General features: G+C 38.2%; 1 protein-coding gene across 3 annotated transcripts in view; it reads left to right on the top strand.

The window, feature by feature from the left end:
* Positions 1–2,169: 2,169 nt before the first annotated feature.
* Positions 2,170–19,041, top strand: part of pak1 (p21 protein (Cdc42/Rac)-activated kinase 1) — a 68,329-nt gene continuing 51,457 nt past the window's right edge. The window contains exon 1 of one of the 3 annotated variants that reach the window (XM_079825367.1): positions 2,170–2,396. Coding sequence is in view for 1 of the 3 variants with exons in the window: in XM_079825365.1 (XP_079681491.1) it covers positions 2,664–2,681 (18 nt within the window). In the remaining 2 variants the exon portion in view is untranslated. Of the gene's footprint in view, positions 2,682–19,041 lie in introns of all 3 variants that reach the window. The other 2 variants (XM_079825365.1, XM_079825366.1) reach the window with 2 other exon arrangements.

Raw genomic sequence — 19,041 nt, 5'->3', positions numbered from 1 at the left:
AATATTTTTTTACACTTAAGGTTCTTCTTAGCAGTGTTCTTGTGAGTGATTCTCAGAGGCTTGATAAATACGGGCCCAGACCAACAGTGAAAACAACAACCATGCGCCTACTTTTCCGCGCCATTGATTTGTTGCTCTTCCTTAATCCATCTATTGAGGAATACGCTGGGGAATTCCAGGAGCGGGCCTTAACAGAGGATGCTGTACTGATGCCTTTTTCCCCCTTTTTTCATAGAGGTTTGGATGAACCTCTAAGATGCCATGGGGTGTCTATATTCTCTATGCCCTTCTCAGCCGAGCTAGTGCTGAATCCATTCCATTGAGTCATCTCCCCAAGTCTGTTCCAGTGAGAGAAATCCACGAATTCCCTCCAGAGAGAGAAATCCTAGAATTCCCTCTAGAGAGTGAAATCTCCCCAAATCCACTCCAGAAAGATAATTCACAGACAGCTCCAGTGAATGAAATTCCAGAGCCTGCCCTTCCTGTCTGCCCCTGTGGGATTGAAGAAGTGGTCCCTACCGTTTATGTGGCTGCCGTTATGAGTGTTTGGGCCATACACACCGACACTCCAGCCCCTGACCAGTGATGGCTCCAGCCCATGAGCCCGCTCCAGAGTCCGCTCCAGACCATCCAGTACCTGAGCCTACTCCAGTCCCTAAATCCACTCCAATCCCTGAGTCCACCCCAAACCCTGAACTCAGTGCTATACCTGCTTCCGCCTCAGAGCCCACACCAACCTCAAAGCTCAGCCCAGTGCTTGCACCAGTCCAAAAGTTCAGCCCTTATCCCGTACTCATCCCAGAGCACAGTCAGGAGCACTGTCACCGGGGGCCAGTTGATCAAGAGGTTTAATCTGGATCAGAAAGATCAGGATTTGGAAATATTTCAATGCTTTTGCGTTCTCTCAGAAAAGTTTTTCATCGTATTCACCTGAGAAACTTTGCGTTTGCTTGCAAAGACCTTTTGACTGGTTTATCTCTTATGATTGTGCCGATGTAGTTTACAAACCGTGATTAAAAAAACACTTCAAATGAAATATATTTTTGTTTAATTTTAACAGCTGTTAGGGGATTATTTTATGATGCCAAAATATATTTTTGACTTTACTGTATAGGCTACTGAAAGGCTTAACAGGTGTAATGTCTACCTATTTTGTAATTTATCGATTTATCAAGAGCAAAATAAAAATATGTGTATTACATGTTACAAATGTTATATTTGTTTTGACTAGTTTTATTTTTTTTCTTCCTGAAATCCACCTTTCTGATGGGATCAGTATAATCCTGAACCCTTTTTTTTTATTAGGTATCCCAATCTTACTAAAGTTTTGAACAACACAAACTGATGATTTTATCCAGATCAGAACCAAGACTGGATTCTGAGATCTAATCTGATTACAAAGTCCTTTTTTTTTCTTTTTCTTTTGAGAATTGAGAATCTTAAAAATTATTATTATTAATTAATTAAAACAGATAAATACACAAATCACATATGAAGAACCAAACCAACCAACAGTTATCATGACGCATTTTAACTTTGGTATTATAATAGGTATTTTGATTATAATATTGCATGAATTATCGATAGTAATAACCCCATTTATTAAACATTTACATGTGATTCATCACCCTCGAGTTCACAGTTGTATTGACTAGTAGCCTGTTAACTGTTAATGACCAGCAGAGGGCGCTGAGATACTTAATAATGGGGGTTCGCATGACATCATTAGAGATGAAAACCTAGTCATTTTACCACATAAATGCAAAGCCAACAAAAAAAAATGATATTGTACGTGTACAAGTTAGAATGAACTCATATCCGAGCTTTAGCCTACATGTAGCCTAATAGGCCTACTTTGTATAGTGCATACCACATTTAGACATCCCATAATGATCTATCTATCTATCTATCTATCTATCTATCTATCTATCTATCTATCTATCTATCTATCTATCTATCTATCTATCTATCTATCTATCTATCTATCTATCTATCTATCTATCTATCTATCTATTTATCTATCTATCTATCTATCTATCTATCTATCTGCCTGCCGCATCTTTGCTATTCTTATCCAAATTTCTCGAGTTGTATCATAAGATCAGCTCATCCTCCAGACCAGCACACATGTGGTGTCTTTAATATTGCATGTTCCTCCTCCACTGGTGCAGGTGACGTCTCGTGAGCGCAGCGCTGCGTGGGGAACTAATGACCACTGGGATCGAGCGTGGGCGGCGCTTCACGCAGCAGGTTTGTGTGTGTCCCTACAGCAGTGAGACAGACCGAAAAGACAGACAGGAGAAGACTGGAGCAAATGAGCGCGGAGAGATACTGAATGCGTGACAGAGCGAGGGAGAGTCTGCTCGGGGAAATCACATTCGCGTCTTTAGACAGAGGTGAGTGCCGCTTGCTCTTACTGCTGTCACGCGTGTCGTGGAGCCGCAGTCGCGTTCACCGGGATCTTGCGTGACGCGGAGACGCGCTGGCTGGCTGGCGTGGGGCGCGTGTCTGTGGAGAACAGACAGAGAAAGCGCTGCTTATTCATTTCAGACAGCACACGGATGTGGCTTTATCAGCAGGAATTGCTCGAATTATAGTGATTCTTCTCCTCGTTTATGTGGTTTGAGATCAAATAACACCGTCTGATTTCTGCTTTTAGTTACATGTGCCTCCAGGAGAAGGTATGCTTGCCTTATATTCAATCTAACAACATCCAAATATATGCATGTTGGATAATAATAATAATTATAACAATATTTGTGTAATTTATAGTACTCAACATATTTTATATTAAACAATTACAATAATATAAAACATTAACAATTAAACAATATATAAAAACAACATTGTATATTATATTTAATGTAACTAAATAGTACTAGTGTCTGTGTAATATTTATATATTAATGTGTATTTTGTGTTTTTTTGCACAAAATAAAATATGTAGCCTAATAATAAAACCATAGCTATTTCATGTAATTAAATATAAATATTACACAGTTAATTATTTTGAATATAATTATTATCAATGCTGTTATTGTATTACTATGAATATTGTTGGCTCTTTGATGAATTGCTTATGTTCCTCTATTGTAAGTCGCTTTGGATAAAAGCATCTTAATGCATGAATATAAATGTAAAATAATGGCCTAGCTATCCAACAGTCTGAATATGCTCATTCACTATTTACACTGTTGGGCGTGTAAGCAGCTCTTGACTGTCACTGTGTTCAGACTGGACAAATGAGAAGTCCACCGTCAAAAAATACTACACGATTGCTGATGGAATTTATATTATATTTTGGAAAAGATTCTGTAAAGCTTTAAGCAAGATCCGACTGAAATGGTGTGGGTGTTTTGATTCTTATTGGATCGTTTCCAAATTATGATCTAAATTCCAATAGCATTCCTTCAGGATTTTTAAAAAGCCATGAACCTTCTACCTTTGTCATTTGATACAAGTCAAATATGTATACCGGCTTTTAATATGCTGAAGCTTTTACATGTGTGTTTATTAAAAAGCATAAATTCAGAGGGAAATCGTTAGGGTTATTTGTGTTTATTGCAGTGGTGTTTCAGTATAGTTGGTGGATTTGTTTGACATGCTGGTCATCTGTAGATAAAAGTATATGTGTAAGATAAGAGCAGTGATCAGTGGTTCAGCTCACTTTGGACTGAATTGGGTCACATGTATCAGCAAAATCCTTAAACCAGTTAAGTCAAGTGCATGTTTCTTCCGGGATATTACACCCCGGTCTGATATCTGTAAATGGCCTGCAGAAGCTCTCCTATACATACGCTTAAAAGGTCATGAGGATATAAACAAGTGGCAAACAGCACAGATTCATCACTTCTACAATCTTTCACTTCTGAACAAAAATGTGAACCAATTAAGTGGTTTTTAACCAGTCTCGCTTCTAGTTTGTGGAGCACAGGGTTTTCATTCTCATAACGTTGTCGTCATCGCTTGATGGGTATTTTTAGCAGTGAGATGGCATCATTGTGTTGCTTGTTTTGTGTGAGTTGAAATGATCATCCAAACTAATTTTGTATAGGTGTGATGTAAGCAGTTTTGCATGTGGGACTCTAATTGCTTGAAAGCACACGCATGAAGTACCAGCGTCTGCAGATCTGTAGATATCAAACCGATTCATTTATATTGGGGGGTTGTGCTGTCAGTGTGAAGTGGGGGTCGCTGATTCAGAAGTAAGCACACCCTTGGGCCACACGTCACCATATGGTTTCAGTAACACCCTGTTTATCATCCCAAAACATGGGACAAAAAAACCCAACCACCCCCTCGCAGATGTGCATTTGGCCTAGAAGCACTGCTGTGACTTCATACTCATTGTTATGTGAGTGTGTCTGACTGTATTTTTTGATCAGACCATATTTGCAAAGGCATTTTTTACAGTCTTAGAGATTTCTATTATGAGTACATGTGTAGTGCGAAAACAAACTTGATTGTATATTGTAGACCGATGCAAAACTCGCCATCATTATGCTTGGGTATTATGGATGGATGGCTGTAAAAATCGAAGTTTTTCATTCCCTGTTTTATTATTTAGGATATGCAAAAGTTAAAAGTTTGGGGTCTGTATGGTGTTTTAATGTTTTTGAAGGAAGTCTCTAAGGAGCCATTTAGATGACACCGTTTATAACTAAAAATGGAAAACTTTTTAATGCGTTTTGGCCGTTCATTCACACGACAATGCCGTTTTGAGGTAGACTGGGTAAACCCAGCCTGATCTGCTGGCGATTTGATTTTGCCCTGCAACTCAGTCTGGAAACCTGTACATTCTTTTCTAGTGCTTCTGTTACTGTTTTGCGGGAACCAATCACAGACTGGCTTATCCACCTGACGCGCTATCTTGTAGTCTGATTGGTTGAAGGACTATCCAATTGTGTACAGAGTCATTTGAATTATGCAGTAGAGAATGCATAGCAGACTCCTCAGACCAATGTTAATTTTTAAATTGAGCTTGGTCTGGTGATAGCCAGACAAGTTTTGGGGGCCTGAAAACACAAACTTTTGAAAACGTGTTTCAAAGTGCAAGCATTTGAAAGCGATACCATTATCATCTCGGTGTAAACTACAAAAACGTGAATTTGTGAAAACGGATATCATACGCATGCATATTACATGTTTTCGATCTATAGGCACTTAGTATTTCTTTACAAAGTGACATCGCCAACTATAGGCCAGGCTGCAAAATACAGCGTCTTTAGTCATTTTTGCGCATCTGTGTGAATGGGGATCGTTTTTGACAACGTTGCCGTCTGTATGCGAAAAAAGCTATGGAAAGTGCCTTTAAAAGCTCAGCGTTATTCAATATGCTAATGTAATATCGAGAAGCTGTCTCTGGACAGACTGTGTGCTCGCTGCGGTGGTTCACGTGACACTAATGTCAAACCAGACTTAATTCGCACCAATTGAAAGCATATTGTCTGATTCGTTCCCTATCCCCTAACTGTGTGAACAAGTGACCGATTTCAGAGTATGCCTATTTGACGTGCTGTCCGGGGGAGGGCTCTGAGCTCAGAATGTGGCCCGAACCCAGAGTACTCCCCCGTATGAGATAGAAACTAGTCGAGAGTGACGAGTTGAGGTGGCAAAGAGATGCAGAAAAGACCGCCCAGGAACGGAGGTGAGTCGGCTGTATCTCCAGTCGTAATGATTGGGTAGATCATTTGAACGTGCTCCTCCTGAAATTTGTTAAAGGAACAAGCCGAATTTTTGGGACTTTAGCTTATTCACCGTATCCCCCAGAGTTAGTCCATACATACCATTCTCATTTCAGTGCGTGCCCTAACTCTGTCTGACGCACCCACCGCTAGCCTAGCTTAGCACAAAGACTGAAGGTAAACGGCTCCAGCTAGCCTACTGCTCAATAAGTGACAAAATAACGCCAACATTTTCCCATTTACATGTTGTGATGTGTATAGTTACATCGTGTACTAAGACCGACGGAAAATGAAAAGTTGCGATTTTCTAGACCGATATGTCTAGGAACTATACTCTCATTCCTGCATAGTAATCAAAGAACTTTGTGCAGTACCATGGGAGCAGCGGCGCAATGATATTTCGCAGTGCCTGAAAATAGGCTAACTTCCGTCAACATAACCAACGTGACAACCTGCTTGCACAGAGCAAAGTTCCTTGATTATTATGCAGGTATGAGAGAATAGTTCCTATATAGTTCCTTTTAAAAGGGTACCGCCCCAGTGACAGCTTTTGTACCTTTTTTTCCCTGATACTATTTTGTGCCTTTTTTCCCTTTAGAAGTTATTCTAATATGCTGATTTCCTGCTCAACAAGCTTTTTATTATTATCAATGTTGAAAACAGTTGTGCTGCTTTTATATTTTTGTATAAATCATGATAGATTTTTCAGGATTCTTTGAACGATAGAAGCATTTGAGTAGCCTAGAAATCTAGACTCACCCTAGCGGCAGCAAATGTAATTTGCAGCCAGGGCGTCTAGCAACTCTCCGTTGGCTTGCAAGCTTGAAAAACATTGACGGCAGAGTTGAGACGGTTCCGTGTGAATTCCCTGCTAACAAAGAACAGTCATTCTTAAAAAAGGAAAATGTTTTCGGAGTTTTGCCGTTTAATCTATCAACTAGCTCCGCTGGTGCGAAAACGCTTGGGACTCAGCCACAACCTGCTTGTGATTGTTGTCTCACCACTGATAGTGCTCAGGTTGGTTGTAGCGCTATCCTATTGCGTGCAGAGGGAATTTGAAAGACAACCGTTTATCCCGCCCCTCTCAAATTGATCCCTGCCAATGGTGTGTTCCCAGACCCAACATCTTGATGTGGGTCTGGCTTGTCAGGCTAGCATTTGAGCAGCATTTATTTAAAATCTTTTGTAACCTTTTAAAAATGTTTTACTCTAACTTTTAATCAATTTAATACTTGTGGAATAAAAGTACTTCTGAGCTTTTGAACGATACATGTGATCTTTTTTTTATTTGTTTGTAAAGAACAATGGAAGAAACAAGTAAGAGTTGAAATAAGGAGGTTCTACTGATGGATGTAGAAGCATGTGGGAATAGTATTTTTATTCTGTTACTAACAAAAGCAAGAATGCAGATTGTGTTAGCCAGTTACAGCAGCTGACAATGCAGCTACTCTGTACCATTGCAGAGATGTGAATAAAAAGTGTTATTCTTAAGGTCATGTCTTTAAAAAAAAGTAGAAGAAGCATTGCACAGGAAGAGTGTGGGAGTCCGCAGTGGGCTCCTGTACATCTGATCTCGGTCCTTTGGTGTCACTGGTCAGATGCCTATTTGCAGAGGTGTTTTTCATGTGACTGCTTAAAAGTGTCATATAATGAGTAGAACGATTTCTCTTGATCTTTTGAAACAGTTCATTGTATTCTGATTATGAAACTAAGCTGAAATAATGCCTCGTTCCACCCACATTTAAAGATAAGCAATACGATACAAAACTGACATCCGTGTTGCTCCCATTATGTGGTTTATATTCATATTAAAATGGACTTTGCTCAGGAGCTGTATAACAAGAGCTGGATGCTGCATTCAGAATTTTATAACCTAATTTACTTCTGCAAATACAGTCCATGTACCTTCTGAAGGTTCAGGGAGTTTGTAGCATGCGTGCAGGGTTTGAATTTGCGTTCCTATGGCCCATTTTTCCCTGCTTTTTTTACTGTTATGCAATGCCTGTCACTGTATGTTATCATCTCAGCGCGAGGCCCCCGAATGAGTTCAGAAGAAATGAGCCACGGCATCTCTATCCGCTGTTCCTCTTCCAACTCCAACTCTTCCCGAGCAGCCTGTACTGTACATGGATTTTGAGATTTTCATGCTCAGGACAGTAAGAAACTAGAACAAGCTAGAAACCACGTTTGGAAAACCATAACAACTGCATGGCAACGTCCTTGAAACCACTCAGAACTCTGTAGCAGCATGCTAGAAACTACTGAAAACACTTTAGTAAAATGCACAGCGACAAGCTAGAAACTACATTTGGAACACCATAGTAACTGCAGAGCAACATCCTAGAAACCACTCAAATAACTTTAGCAACTGCATAGTTAGCAACATTCTAGAAAGCACTCAGAACTCCTTAGCAACGTGCTAGAAACCTCTGAAAACACCTTAGCAAATGCATAACGACAAACTAGAAACCACATTTGGAACACCATCGTAACTGCATAGCAACGTCCTTGAAACCACTCAGAACTCCTTAGCAACATGCTAGAAACCACTCAAAACACTTTAGCAATTGCATAGCAACAAGCTAAAAAACAGATTTAGAACACCATAACTGCATAGCAACCACTCAAAACACATTAGCAACTGCATAGCAACATGCTAGACACCAATCAGAGCAATTTTATAACGACATGCTAGAAAATACATTTGGAACACCATAGCAACTGCATAGCAACATCCTAGAAACCACTCAGAACTCCTTAGCAACATGTTAAAAACCTCTGAAAACACCTTAGCAAATGCATAGCGACAAGCTAGAAACCACATTTAGAACACCATAACTGCATAGCAACCACTCAAAACACTTAATCAACTGCATAGCAACATGCTAGAAACCACTCAGAACTCTATAGCAAACGCATAGCAACGCCTTAACCACACCTTAGCAACTGCATAGCAACATGCAATAAGCCACTTTGGAACACTTAAACCAATCCTAGAAACCATTCAGAACACCTTATCAGCTGCCTAGCAACACGGTAGAAACCATTCAGAGCATCTTAGCAACTCCATAGTAATGTGCTAGGAACCACTTAAAACAACGTAGAAACTGCATAGCAGCACTCTGGCATTCATCCCACGCCCTCCTATGTCAGTGTGTTTTCCTTAGTCAATAATTACTTGCCTGTACTTTAAAAAATGCACAAATCTTGTTGAAAGAATAAGATTTATTTTGTATATTGTTGTTGTATAAATAATTACTGTATAACATGCTGCATTCATGTCATGAGCTGCACCTTGACATGTTATTTCAATTTCATCCTCTCTTGTGTTCTGTCTGTATTTGTTAATGCTTCTCATTCTCTCTGCTAATTTGGATGGCACCATGCATGCACTCCTGACTTAAAATTTGTGGACGGTTTGCTATTGGTTGATATAGTTTTACCATACATTTTCTCGCCACAGAAGATGGCATTGCTTAAAAAAAAAACCAAGCAAACAAACACGACACAATCTTATAAAACATTTGACAAAAAATACACTGCACATTCAAATCTGCATATTTCTGCGTTATTTCTGTGTTACAGATATTTAAATTAGTAGGGGGAGACAAGTGACTTAAAAATGTATTTGTCATTGAATCATTCACATCGCTGATTCATTTAGTAATGAAACGTGAAGTATTTATGAGTGATTCATTGAATCAATTAATTCAAATGAATTAAACATTTTAAATAGACTGCAGCAATTCACCCTTCACCACAAGTTTGATTGACAGGCGATCTGACCAATCATATCGCAGAATCTGCCGTTTGTTCAACATTTCTTTTAGTGTTCATTTATGTTTATTTCGTGCTTATCAATGAACTACAAGGAAGAGATAATCGGATAAACTGAGGCGCTACAGCGATCATGACATATTAAAGAGCCACAAAACGGTATTTATTATTAAAATTTCGTAAAAGAAAATGACTTTCAAAGTTGAGACTTTGTTTCATATCAAAAGTAACTAGCTCTGTCCTGTCTGTCGGCGTGTTGTCAGTGTCCTCTTTGCGCCGCGATGTATTCTCGCGATGCGCCATGGGTTGTCGGACATAGCAACAGTAACTAAAGGGGGCGGGTCTTTGTGAACGGTTTTGTTCAAAATTGTGGTAGAATTGTAATCTCTATTTGGAAAAAACAAAAACAATCGTGATTCTCAATTAATCCAGAGTTGTGCTGTTCTATACTGCAATATTCCATAAAAAATAGGAATTGTCTTTTTTAATTTTATGGGGACTTTAAAGGTACAATATGTAAGATTTTTGGATGAAAATATCCCAAAAAACACTAGAACACTGTTATATATTTAGTCGACTTGTGTACTTACATTATCCAAAATGTTTCCAAGAATTTGTAAATCCATAGAAATAAGCGATTTTAACCAGGACGCAGACCCTGTCGGTGCGTCGCCTATCAATGACATCATACATAACCGCGTTACCCTCGATTTCCGGTTTTATTTTGTAGAAACCATGGAAACCCCAAAGACGCGATATTTAATATTTTATAAGACAGGTAAGCAACTGTTTGGATACATACATCAACAGAAAAACGAATCATTGTTATATATCTCAACACATTTTAGCCCTGAATTTGACTCGCCGACAGGTTTTGCGAAATTGCAGACAAATGCCGAAATCATAGGCAAACCGGTGCTCGTGCACGCGAGTGACAATCAAGCAGTGTGAATTATCAAAGACGTGATCCGAGAGAATCGCAGATGAGTCGCCGACGCCTGTGAGATATTTGGCATGCTAAATATCTGGACCTGTCGGCGATTCAAACGTATAATTTTTAATAACAATTCCAGTCTCGTGCGAGAACTCCGGTCTGACGCACGCGTTGTTTACTTGGTTGGGAAACGTAGTTTGCGCACCGGAGAGAAGCGGTCGTCTGCGGCATTATAAAAGCTCTGCGAAATCCAGGTGTCATCAAGCTATGACTTTGACTCTAGTGGCGAAAAATTACATATTGTGGCTTTAAAAGCTATAGACAGCTTCTGATTTTAGCCAAATTCTCATGCACATATACTATACAGAGTGTCAAATCAGTCGGGGGTCTAGTTAGGGTGCTGCCGTAGAAGGTAATGGCCTCTGTGTAGACTCAACAGCAAGAATGAACTAGTGACTCATGCTTTTACACCTGTTTCACGTCGCATAATGTCATCACAGAGCTGCTTTGTGTGTCAGTCATTGTTTGAAATGGAAAATACCTGGATGAGAGTCTCATGATTCTGATTCACTCTTGACCTCTCAAGCAGCGGTTAACAGAGACAGGAAGTTCATAAACATATGGAGTTCCTCTAATGTCTCTGTGTTAAGTTCTAATTTACAGTATAACCTTGAAAGTCCCAAGCTTCTTGTTTCTTATTTTAGAGATGACTGTTTTCTGTCATCACTCATATTCCAGCAGAATCCTTTATGAACTTCATTTTCACACCCCCACAATATGAGCCATAAACCACCCACCACCCACTCAGTGCTCTGATATGACTAAGAACTATAAAAAAGTTCACATGCCCAATTCATCGAGTAACATCCAACATTCAGAATGGGCCCATGCGGTTCTTGAGGTTTGGTTGATTGTCATAACATTTTCAGATTAAATATGTTTTTAATTTTATTCCAAAATGCACAAGCAAGCATTCATCATCATGTTTGTTATTACATTTGTAGGCTCACATAGGCATTTACGTAAGGTGTACTTTGACCTAATGGTTGATTAAGTGCCATCATAAAGCATCATATTACTGGAATGTGAGCACACAATTTTTTTTTAAAATCCCATGGACTGGTTTGGCATATTGACGTTGTGGCATTGTGGCAAATTACACTATCATTCAAATGTAATTTATTCCTGTGATGCAAAGCTGAATTTTTACATCACAGGATAATGATAATGATCATCACTGAATCATGATAATAATGATTTTCAGCATCATTACTTCAGTCTTCAGTGTCACATGATCCTTCAGAAGTCATTCTAATATGCTGATTTGCCGTTTAATGTTTTTGTGGAAACCATGGTACTTTTTTTTAAATAGCCAATTTAATAACCTTTCATTTACATCACAGCTCAGGGTAAAAAAAGACAACTTGTGGCTTAAATTATTGCAGTAAGGATGCTTTTAAAATGATTAAATTCAAGACTTTTCCTGTGCAAAATTGCAACCAGTTGATGATTGGGAAGGGAAACACTTAAGTATTTTATTACTTGTTTTATTTAATTATTATGTATTATTCTGCATATTCTGCAAAAAGCATATTAGATGACCTAAAAGAGGCACTCTATGTAGTTTTTTCGCCATTAGAGGTTGCCTATTCAAAACAAAGGCGTAGCTTGATGACGCTGAGATTGAGTGCGGATTCATGGGAGAGCTTTGTCTTCACCTCAGAGCCGGTGGAAAAGAATCGGGATGGGACTCGGGCAGAAATAATGTTCATGGTCATGGATGAGATTATTAAAGTTACGAGTGTTGTGGGAGCTGAACGAGGCCGCTGGAGCGATTGCTAATGAGAGACAAACTTTTATTATGCCACAGGCGCCGCTGCCACTTCTTCCGGTCAAGCGTATGTGGGGTAACGCAGCACTGTTTTATCTTATTAGATACATTTGAGTGTTTTGAAAATTATGTATTAACATTTCTCTGTGCGTTCGCTCGCCGGCTACTATGAGACACTTGTTGCACACTGCAGTAAGCTAGATCGATTTTAGGCATGGTAAAACATGGTACTCGCAGTAAATCAAGAAAACGAGATTTTAACAATAAGACTAAAGTGTTGAGCTATATAACAATGATTAGTTTTCTGTCCATAAATGTCTTAAAACATATAATATATTAAAGCGTCTCTGGTGTTTCCATGGTTTCTACAAAATAAAACCGTAAATCGAGGGTAACGCGGGTATGATGTCATTGATAGGCGACGCATGGACACGGTCCGTGTCCTGGTTAAAATTGCTTATTTCCATGGATTTAAACGTTCTTGGAAACATCTGGGATATTGTAAAGACACAAGTCAACAAAATATATAACTGTTTTAGTGGTTTTTGGATATTTTAATCCAAAAAGCTTCCATATTGTGCCTTTAAACATGGGCTGAGGGCCTCAAAACATTTGTTTGGATGGTATTTAAAGAAATAGATGTCGTTTTTCAGCAGGACTGTAGCATTTTGGAGCATCTGCTTAAGGAGAAGGACAGAGCAAGCGGTGTTGCGTGTAAACAAACCGGGACTCCACTGAGGATTTGTCAGATCTCGTGATTAGACTTTATCAGATGCTGCTTAAAGTTGTAATTATAAAGCATGGGTGAATGAATAGCTGGAATTGATCAGGAAGACTACCTTGTTTATTTTAATCTCTACACCTCAACTGCCTTTCATAACAAACAGATCACATGATTTAGCAGGAAACAAGCTTCTTCATTCAAAAAATTCACAAAATTCTAACCTTTCATTGAAGTAAAACAATCGAAAGTGGGGGGAAACTCACATTATGAAATAAATGTTTTTCTCCGTTGGCCATTGGCACCCCAAAATAGCAAAAGTTCTCCGCAACATACAATTAGACCAAAGCAAGGGTCTATCCAAATATGCCTTTTACTTAACATCTGCCAAGTGAAAAAAGTGCAAACAAGTGAAAAGTGTCTAAAAACAGACTAAAGAGCAGACGTTTCACTTTCAGCCCATGCTTTCTTCAATGCCATTGGCACCCCTAGAAAATCTTATAAGTAAAATATCTCTGAAGTATATTTCCATTAATATATATATATATATATATATATAATATAATTAATATAATATAATATAATATAGTTAATATAATATAATATAATATATATATATATATTTAGCACACTAGGGTGACTAGGAACATGAAATTGTTCAGGCATGACTTCTTGTTCCACATGAGTATAAATATGAGGAAATGCAAAAGCCAAATTCCCTTAATCATTCATCACAATGAGTAAAACCAAAGAATATAGTTCTGTTGTGCAGCAAAAGATTGTTGAGCTTCACAAAATAGAAAGTGGCTGTAAAAAAAATAGCTAAAGCATTGAAAATCTTAAATTAATAATAAAGACGTTCCAATCTACTAAAGATGTTACAAATCTGCCTGGAAGAGTACATGTGTCTATATTGTCTTAATGTGAGGAGGAGAGTTTCAGTGGCCAAAGACTCCGAGGATCACAGATGGAGAATTGCAGAGATTAGTTGATTAGTTAAGTCTTGGGGTCAGAAAGCCTAAAAAAAAAAAAAATTCAAACAACCCCTAGTTAAGTCTTGGGGTCAGAAAGCCTAAAAAAAAAAAAATTCAAACAAGCCCTACATCACCACAAGTTATTTTGAAGGGTTTCAAGAAAAATCCTCCTGACCTCGCTCATCCAAAAACAAACTCCAGCATATTCAGTTGTCAGACACGACTGGAACTTCAAAAGGGACCGGATTCTATGTTCAGATGAAACTAAAAAAGCTTTTTGGGAGCACACAGGGATAAAAAGTACCCCATGCCCATGGTTAAATAATATACCGCTGGATCTTTAATGTTGTGGGCCTATTTTTTTTTTCTTTTTTTGCTGGAGGTCCTGGACATATGGACACGTTTTACTTCAGTGAAAGGTTAGAATTTTGTAAAAAATTTTGAATGAAAGATCAGAAGGTTAAACAATGCAGATTTATTTTCATAGCCGCCTTTTCTCATATTTACCAAGGGTGCCAATATTAGTGGAGGGCACTGTATTTCCTGATAAACAAAACTGGGGTTGTGTTTTAAATATAACTATTTTGTGGCTTTGGCAGATATTCAAGTCAGATTGAACATTTGAATATTGATTGAATATATATTTATTTATTACTGGAAAACAAAGGTACTCATGGATTGGAGACAGGGTGGTAATGGAACTTTTTTTGTGTGAAAGAAACTTCAGTATAAGTGGACTTCAAGGAAAGAATAAACTGCTACAAATGTGTGAAATAGAGCCTCTTTGAAAAGTGAACTCAAAGGCAGAAGACAGAGAAGTATGTGTGTGCTCCGCTGGAGCACTTCACTCCCAGCATGCCGTGCAGGCGTGCATTATTCAGCACGTTGTCATGGCGATGGGCACCTCTGAGTATTGGGCTTCATGAGGGAGGAGCTGGACAGCTGGTGGATGGAGACAGCTGCGTCACGGATTCTCCTCATTTCCAGAAGAAAAGTGTGTGTGAGGGGTGCAATGGCAAGTTTTGTCAGATTTAGCAGATTATTAAAAAAAATTAACATCTGTGGACAATTTTGTACAGCTTTTTATTCTTCAGGAGCATGAATAATCATTTTCACACATGAATTGTCACAGACCTTAAATTCATTGAACATCTTGGGGATGTGCTGGAGGAGACTTTACAGAGTGTTTGACTCTTGCATTGTCAATACAAGATCTTGACCAAAAATGTATGCAGATCTTGATGAAAATAAATGCTGTGATGTTATTTCCATCAAGAGGATCATCCATTTTTGGTGGTCCAGATCATGTATTGACAATGCAAGAGTCCAGCACTCTGTAAAGTCTCCTCCAGCACCTCCCAAAGACTTTCAATGAATGTAAGGCTTGGACTCAGAGGAGCCAATTCATGTGTGGAAATGATTCTTCGTGTTCCCTCCCAACCAAAATATGGCCATAATGTGTCTTCCTACATGGTTGTTTAAGAAATGAAAAGCTACACACACCATCAATTAGGGTTGGAAGAACTGTTGGATAAATGTGTTTATTTATTATTAATATATCAATATTTTTATTGTGTTATTTAAATTATTTATCAAAGCAATATAAGTATAAGGTTTATCAGAAGTGGTTTTATGTATTAATAAAAGCAATTTAGGTACAGTTGCAAGAAAAATAATGTGATCCCCTTGCAGAATCTGTAAAAATATGAATGATTTTAACAAAATAAGAGAGATCATACAAAATGCATATTATTTTTTTATTTAGTGCTGTCCTGAATAAGATATTTTTGATAAGATATTTCTGAATAAAATGTTTACATATAGTCCACAAGAAAAAAAACTTTTAAACCAGATGATGTCGTCCATATTTTTCTTATTTTGTTTAAATATAAATGTTTTTCATGTAGTACTGCCCTTCGAAAGCAACTGAAGATACTTGCATGTTTCCCAGAAGACAAATTAAGTACAATTTTCCTTGATCTTCAAATTAAAAAAGTTTTTACCTCCCGGCTCTTAATTCATCGTGTTTCCTACTCCAGAACTCCAGAGTTTGTTCAGCTATAGCTTCATGCAACGGGCCATTGGCTTGTCTGACCCATACCAGTAACTCCCAAAGGGGTCAAGTATATCCTTTTCTTTCCTTTGTCTTGTATTTCTTTCTGTCTCTCTCTCGCTTTCAGAATGTAAGATCACACCCGTGGTTTTTCCCTGCTATTCTGCTCTGTTCATACTGGTTATTATCATATGGTAGATCGGGATTGTGGGCTTAAGTCATCGTTATACTTGCCATCTCTCATCTGGTTTCATTTGGCTGTGTGTGAGAGGTTATATAAAACCCACCTTGTTCACCTGCTAGTCTCAACCATAAACATACTGTTGATATCCTTTCTTTCTTTCAGTTGTCTGAAATGGTAGTTTGGCTCAAATGTTCATTAGTGATGGTCTTTAAGCAGGTAAACACTTGAGTGTTATGCTCTATTGCTGTTATTGTTGAACAAGTTCCCTTATCTTACCAAGTCAAACTTGGTTTAGTTGCCAAACAGGTGTGTATCTGGGGCTGGAGATGTTTTGGGACTGACATGCTGTTCTCAAACTATGACTGCTGGGAAATCTGTCCATGCCAGAGCTGGCACTGTGCCCTCGCTATACACATTCATCATTCTTCACAGAGACGGCCATCAATCACTTGCACACCAAGCATTCCCTGCATTCTGCACTGTACTCATACTCTCATGCTTATCCACTAAAAAAAAAAGGGGATGGAGCCTACCCAGTGCATTGTGGGACAGCCTATCTGTGTTTCCCCTTGATCTCTGCTGAAGAGTGCTGTAAAATACTCCATCTGCAGACTTCAGAGGCCCTTTTTACACTCGGTTCGATCGACTGGTCCGAACCCAAGTTCAAGCATACTTCTTCCTAGAAGTCAATGCACTGTTTAAACTCTTGGCTTGTTGCAGGCATGTAATGAAAGTGTTTTTAGTTTTGTGGTGTAGCTGGTTTTGATCGAAAATGTAGCATGATGTGAAATAACCAGTTTATCAGCAGTTGCATGCCAGGATATTTCACACCAATCAAGTGATCTGTTAAAAAAATGTAAATAAAAAACATCCACAAAACAAAACATTCTTCTGGAAACTCGACGCATTTTGTAAGCTGTTTTGTGTAGGATTTATTTCACTGTTTCCCATATAATCACAGGACTGGTTGATATAAGCTTTGTAATAGTTTATTTCTTTAATGTTTTCCCTGTGTATTTATTATTATTATTATTATTATTGTATTTATTGTCTTGTATTTATATTTTTTTACTTTGTATTTTAGCACATAATAAATAATAAATAAAGTGTATTATTGTTATTAATAAATTATATTTTAACATTAGGTATACATATTTGATGAATAATTAATAATATATGTACACAGTACTGTGCAAAAGTCCTAGAGCCCTATCATACACCTGGCGCAATGCGACGCCAGCCGTGACTCAAGTATTTTTTGCTAGTTTCAGCCCGACGCATAATTTTTATTTACAGTGCCGCGATGTTAAAATAGCAAATGCTGGTCTAAAAACTAGGTGTGTTCAGGCACATTGTTGGTGCGTGAAATCGCCTGCGCCATTAACCAACAAAAACCTGGTCTAAAGTTAATAGCGCAGTATTTTTTGTGTTATACGTACACTCTGCTTATTACACACACAGGGACATGTAGCAGCACACAAACATTTTAAAATATTAAAAATAAGTCTTTCTGCTCGCAAATTCCGCCATGGAAATGGCGAATCCGCCATGGTGCAAGCGCAATTGGCTTTTAAAGGGAATGGGATATGAGACGTTATGCCCAAAATACACCCATGAATTATTAAGAGACTTGGTACAACCGTTTTGGACCATGCGCCTGGCGCGCCTACCGTTTTTTGTCATCGTTTAAACTAGCAAAAGTGGATTCGGACACGCCCTAAGTGTAGCTGCACCATACGCTTCAGACCATGCGCTCAGATCATTAAAAAGGGCCCCTAGGTACGTTAGTATTTTCCCACACACAAAAAATGGTTTTAAGCCAGTTATTTATATATTTTGCTGTAGTGTGTCAGTAGAAAATATCAGTTTACATGTCCAAACATTCCTTTTGCCATTAATTGTAATAATCCAGTGAGATTTTTGTATACACAAGTCTGACAACAGCTGGTAGGATCCACACAGAGATCTGATCTCACCATCATCGAGTCCGTCTGGGATTACATGAAGAAACAGAAAAAACTGAGACAGACTAAATCCAGAAGAACTATGGAAAACAAAATGAGGAAACCTACCTTGAAGAAAGTCGCATGTTTTGATTTTAATTCATCAGTGTTTTTGAACAAATCGGTTGAATGAATAGATCAGTGACTCACTCATTAAGTCATTGTCACCACAAACTGGCAGGACATTGTTTTCCTGCAGAAAGAGTCGATGAAAATCTCCAACCCTAATGTTCCAGTGTAAAATGCAAATATTTGCCCATTTATATTTTAATCAATGAAAAATCATTAGGAATCGCTCCGCTCAAACACTCACCGTTTCAGGATGCACAAAAAAACATTTTGTCTTTCATTTTCTTTGGTCTCATTCACTGCTTTCAGCGCTATATACCTGATACCTATAAGCTCTCTGTTAAAGGAGGTGGGGTTGGTGGGGGTGGTTTGATGAATAATAGAAAAGATCTATTCCTCCACAGGCTATGCATTGTTCTCATTTCACTCCTAAATTCTCCCAAGCTCCCAAACACACCCGAAAGTTCATAAACAGGAGAGTTTGTTATGCATACATGCACACATGTATACATGCACATTTATTTATTTATATTTGAATATTGATATAATTAATTGGTTAAAAATGTAATGTTTTCAAAGGCAAATATTACTATTATTACTATTATTCATAAGTATGAGGAGATATTAAAAAAACGTGACATCCTGGCAACCACCGATAATATTTTAGCATCATACCGGTGATGTCTCTGTGTGCATTAACCTCTTTGATTTTTTAAAAATCTAGTTTTGTGATTCCAAAGGAATCCAAGGGTGGGTCAGGGAATGTTCTGCACATGATGTCATGAGATTACAGTACTCTGACGGGCCCTTA

Source organism: Gobio gobio (genome assembly GCF_949357685.1).
Source record: "Gobio gobio genome assembly, chromosome: 9".
NCBI classification, from domain to species: domain Eukaryota; kingdom Metazoa; phylum Chordata; class Actinopteri; order Cypriniformes; family Gobionidae; genus Gobio; species Gobio gobio.
The sequence above is the reverse complement of the archived record's forward strand: the minus strand, read 5'-3'. Positions and strand labels throughout refer to the sequence as shown.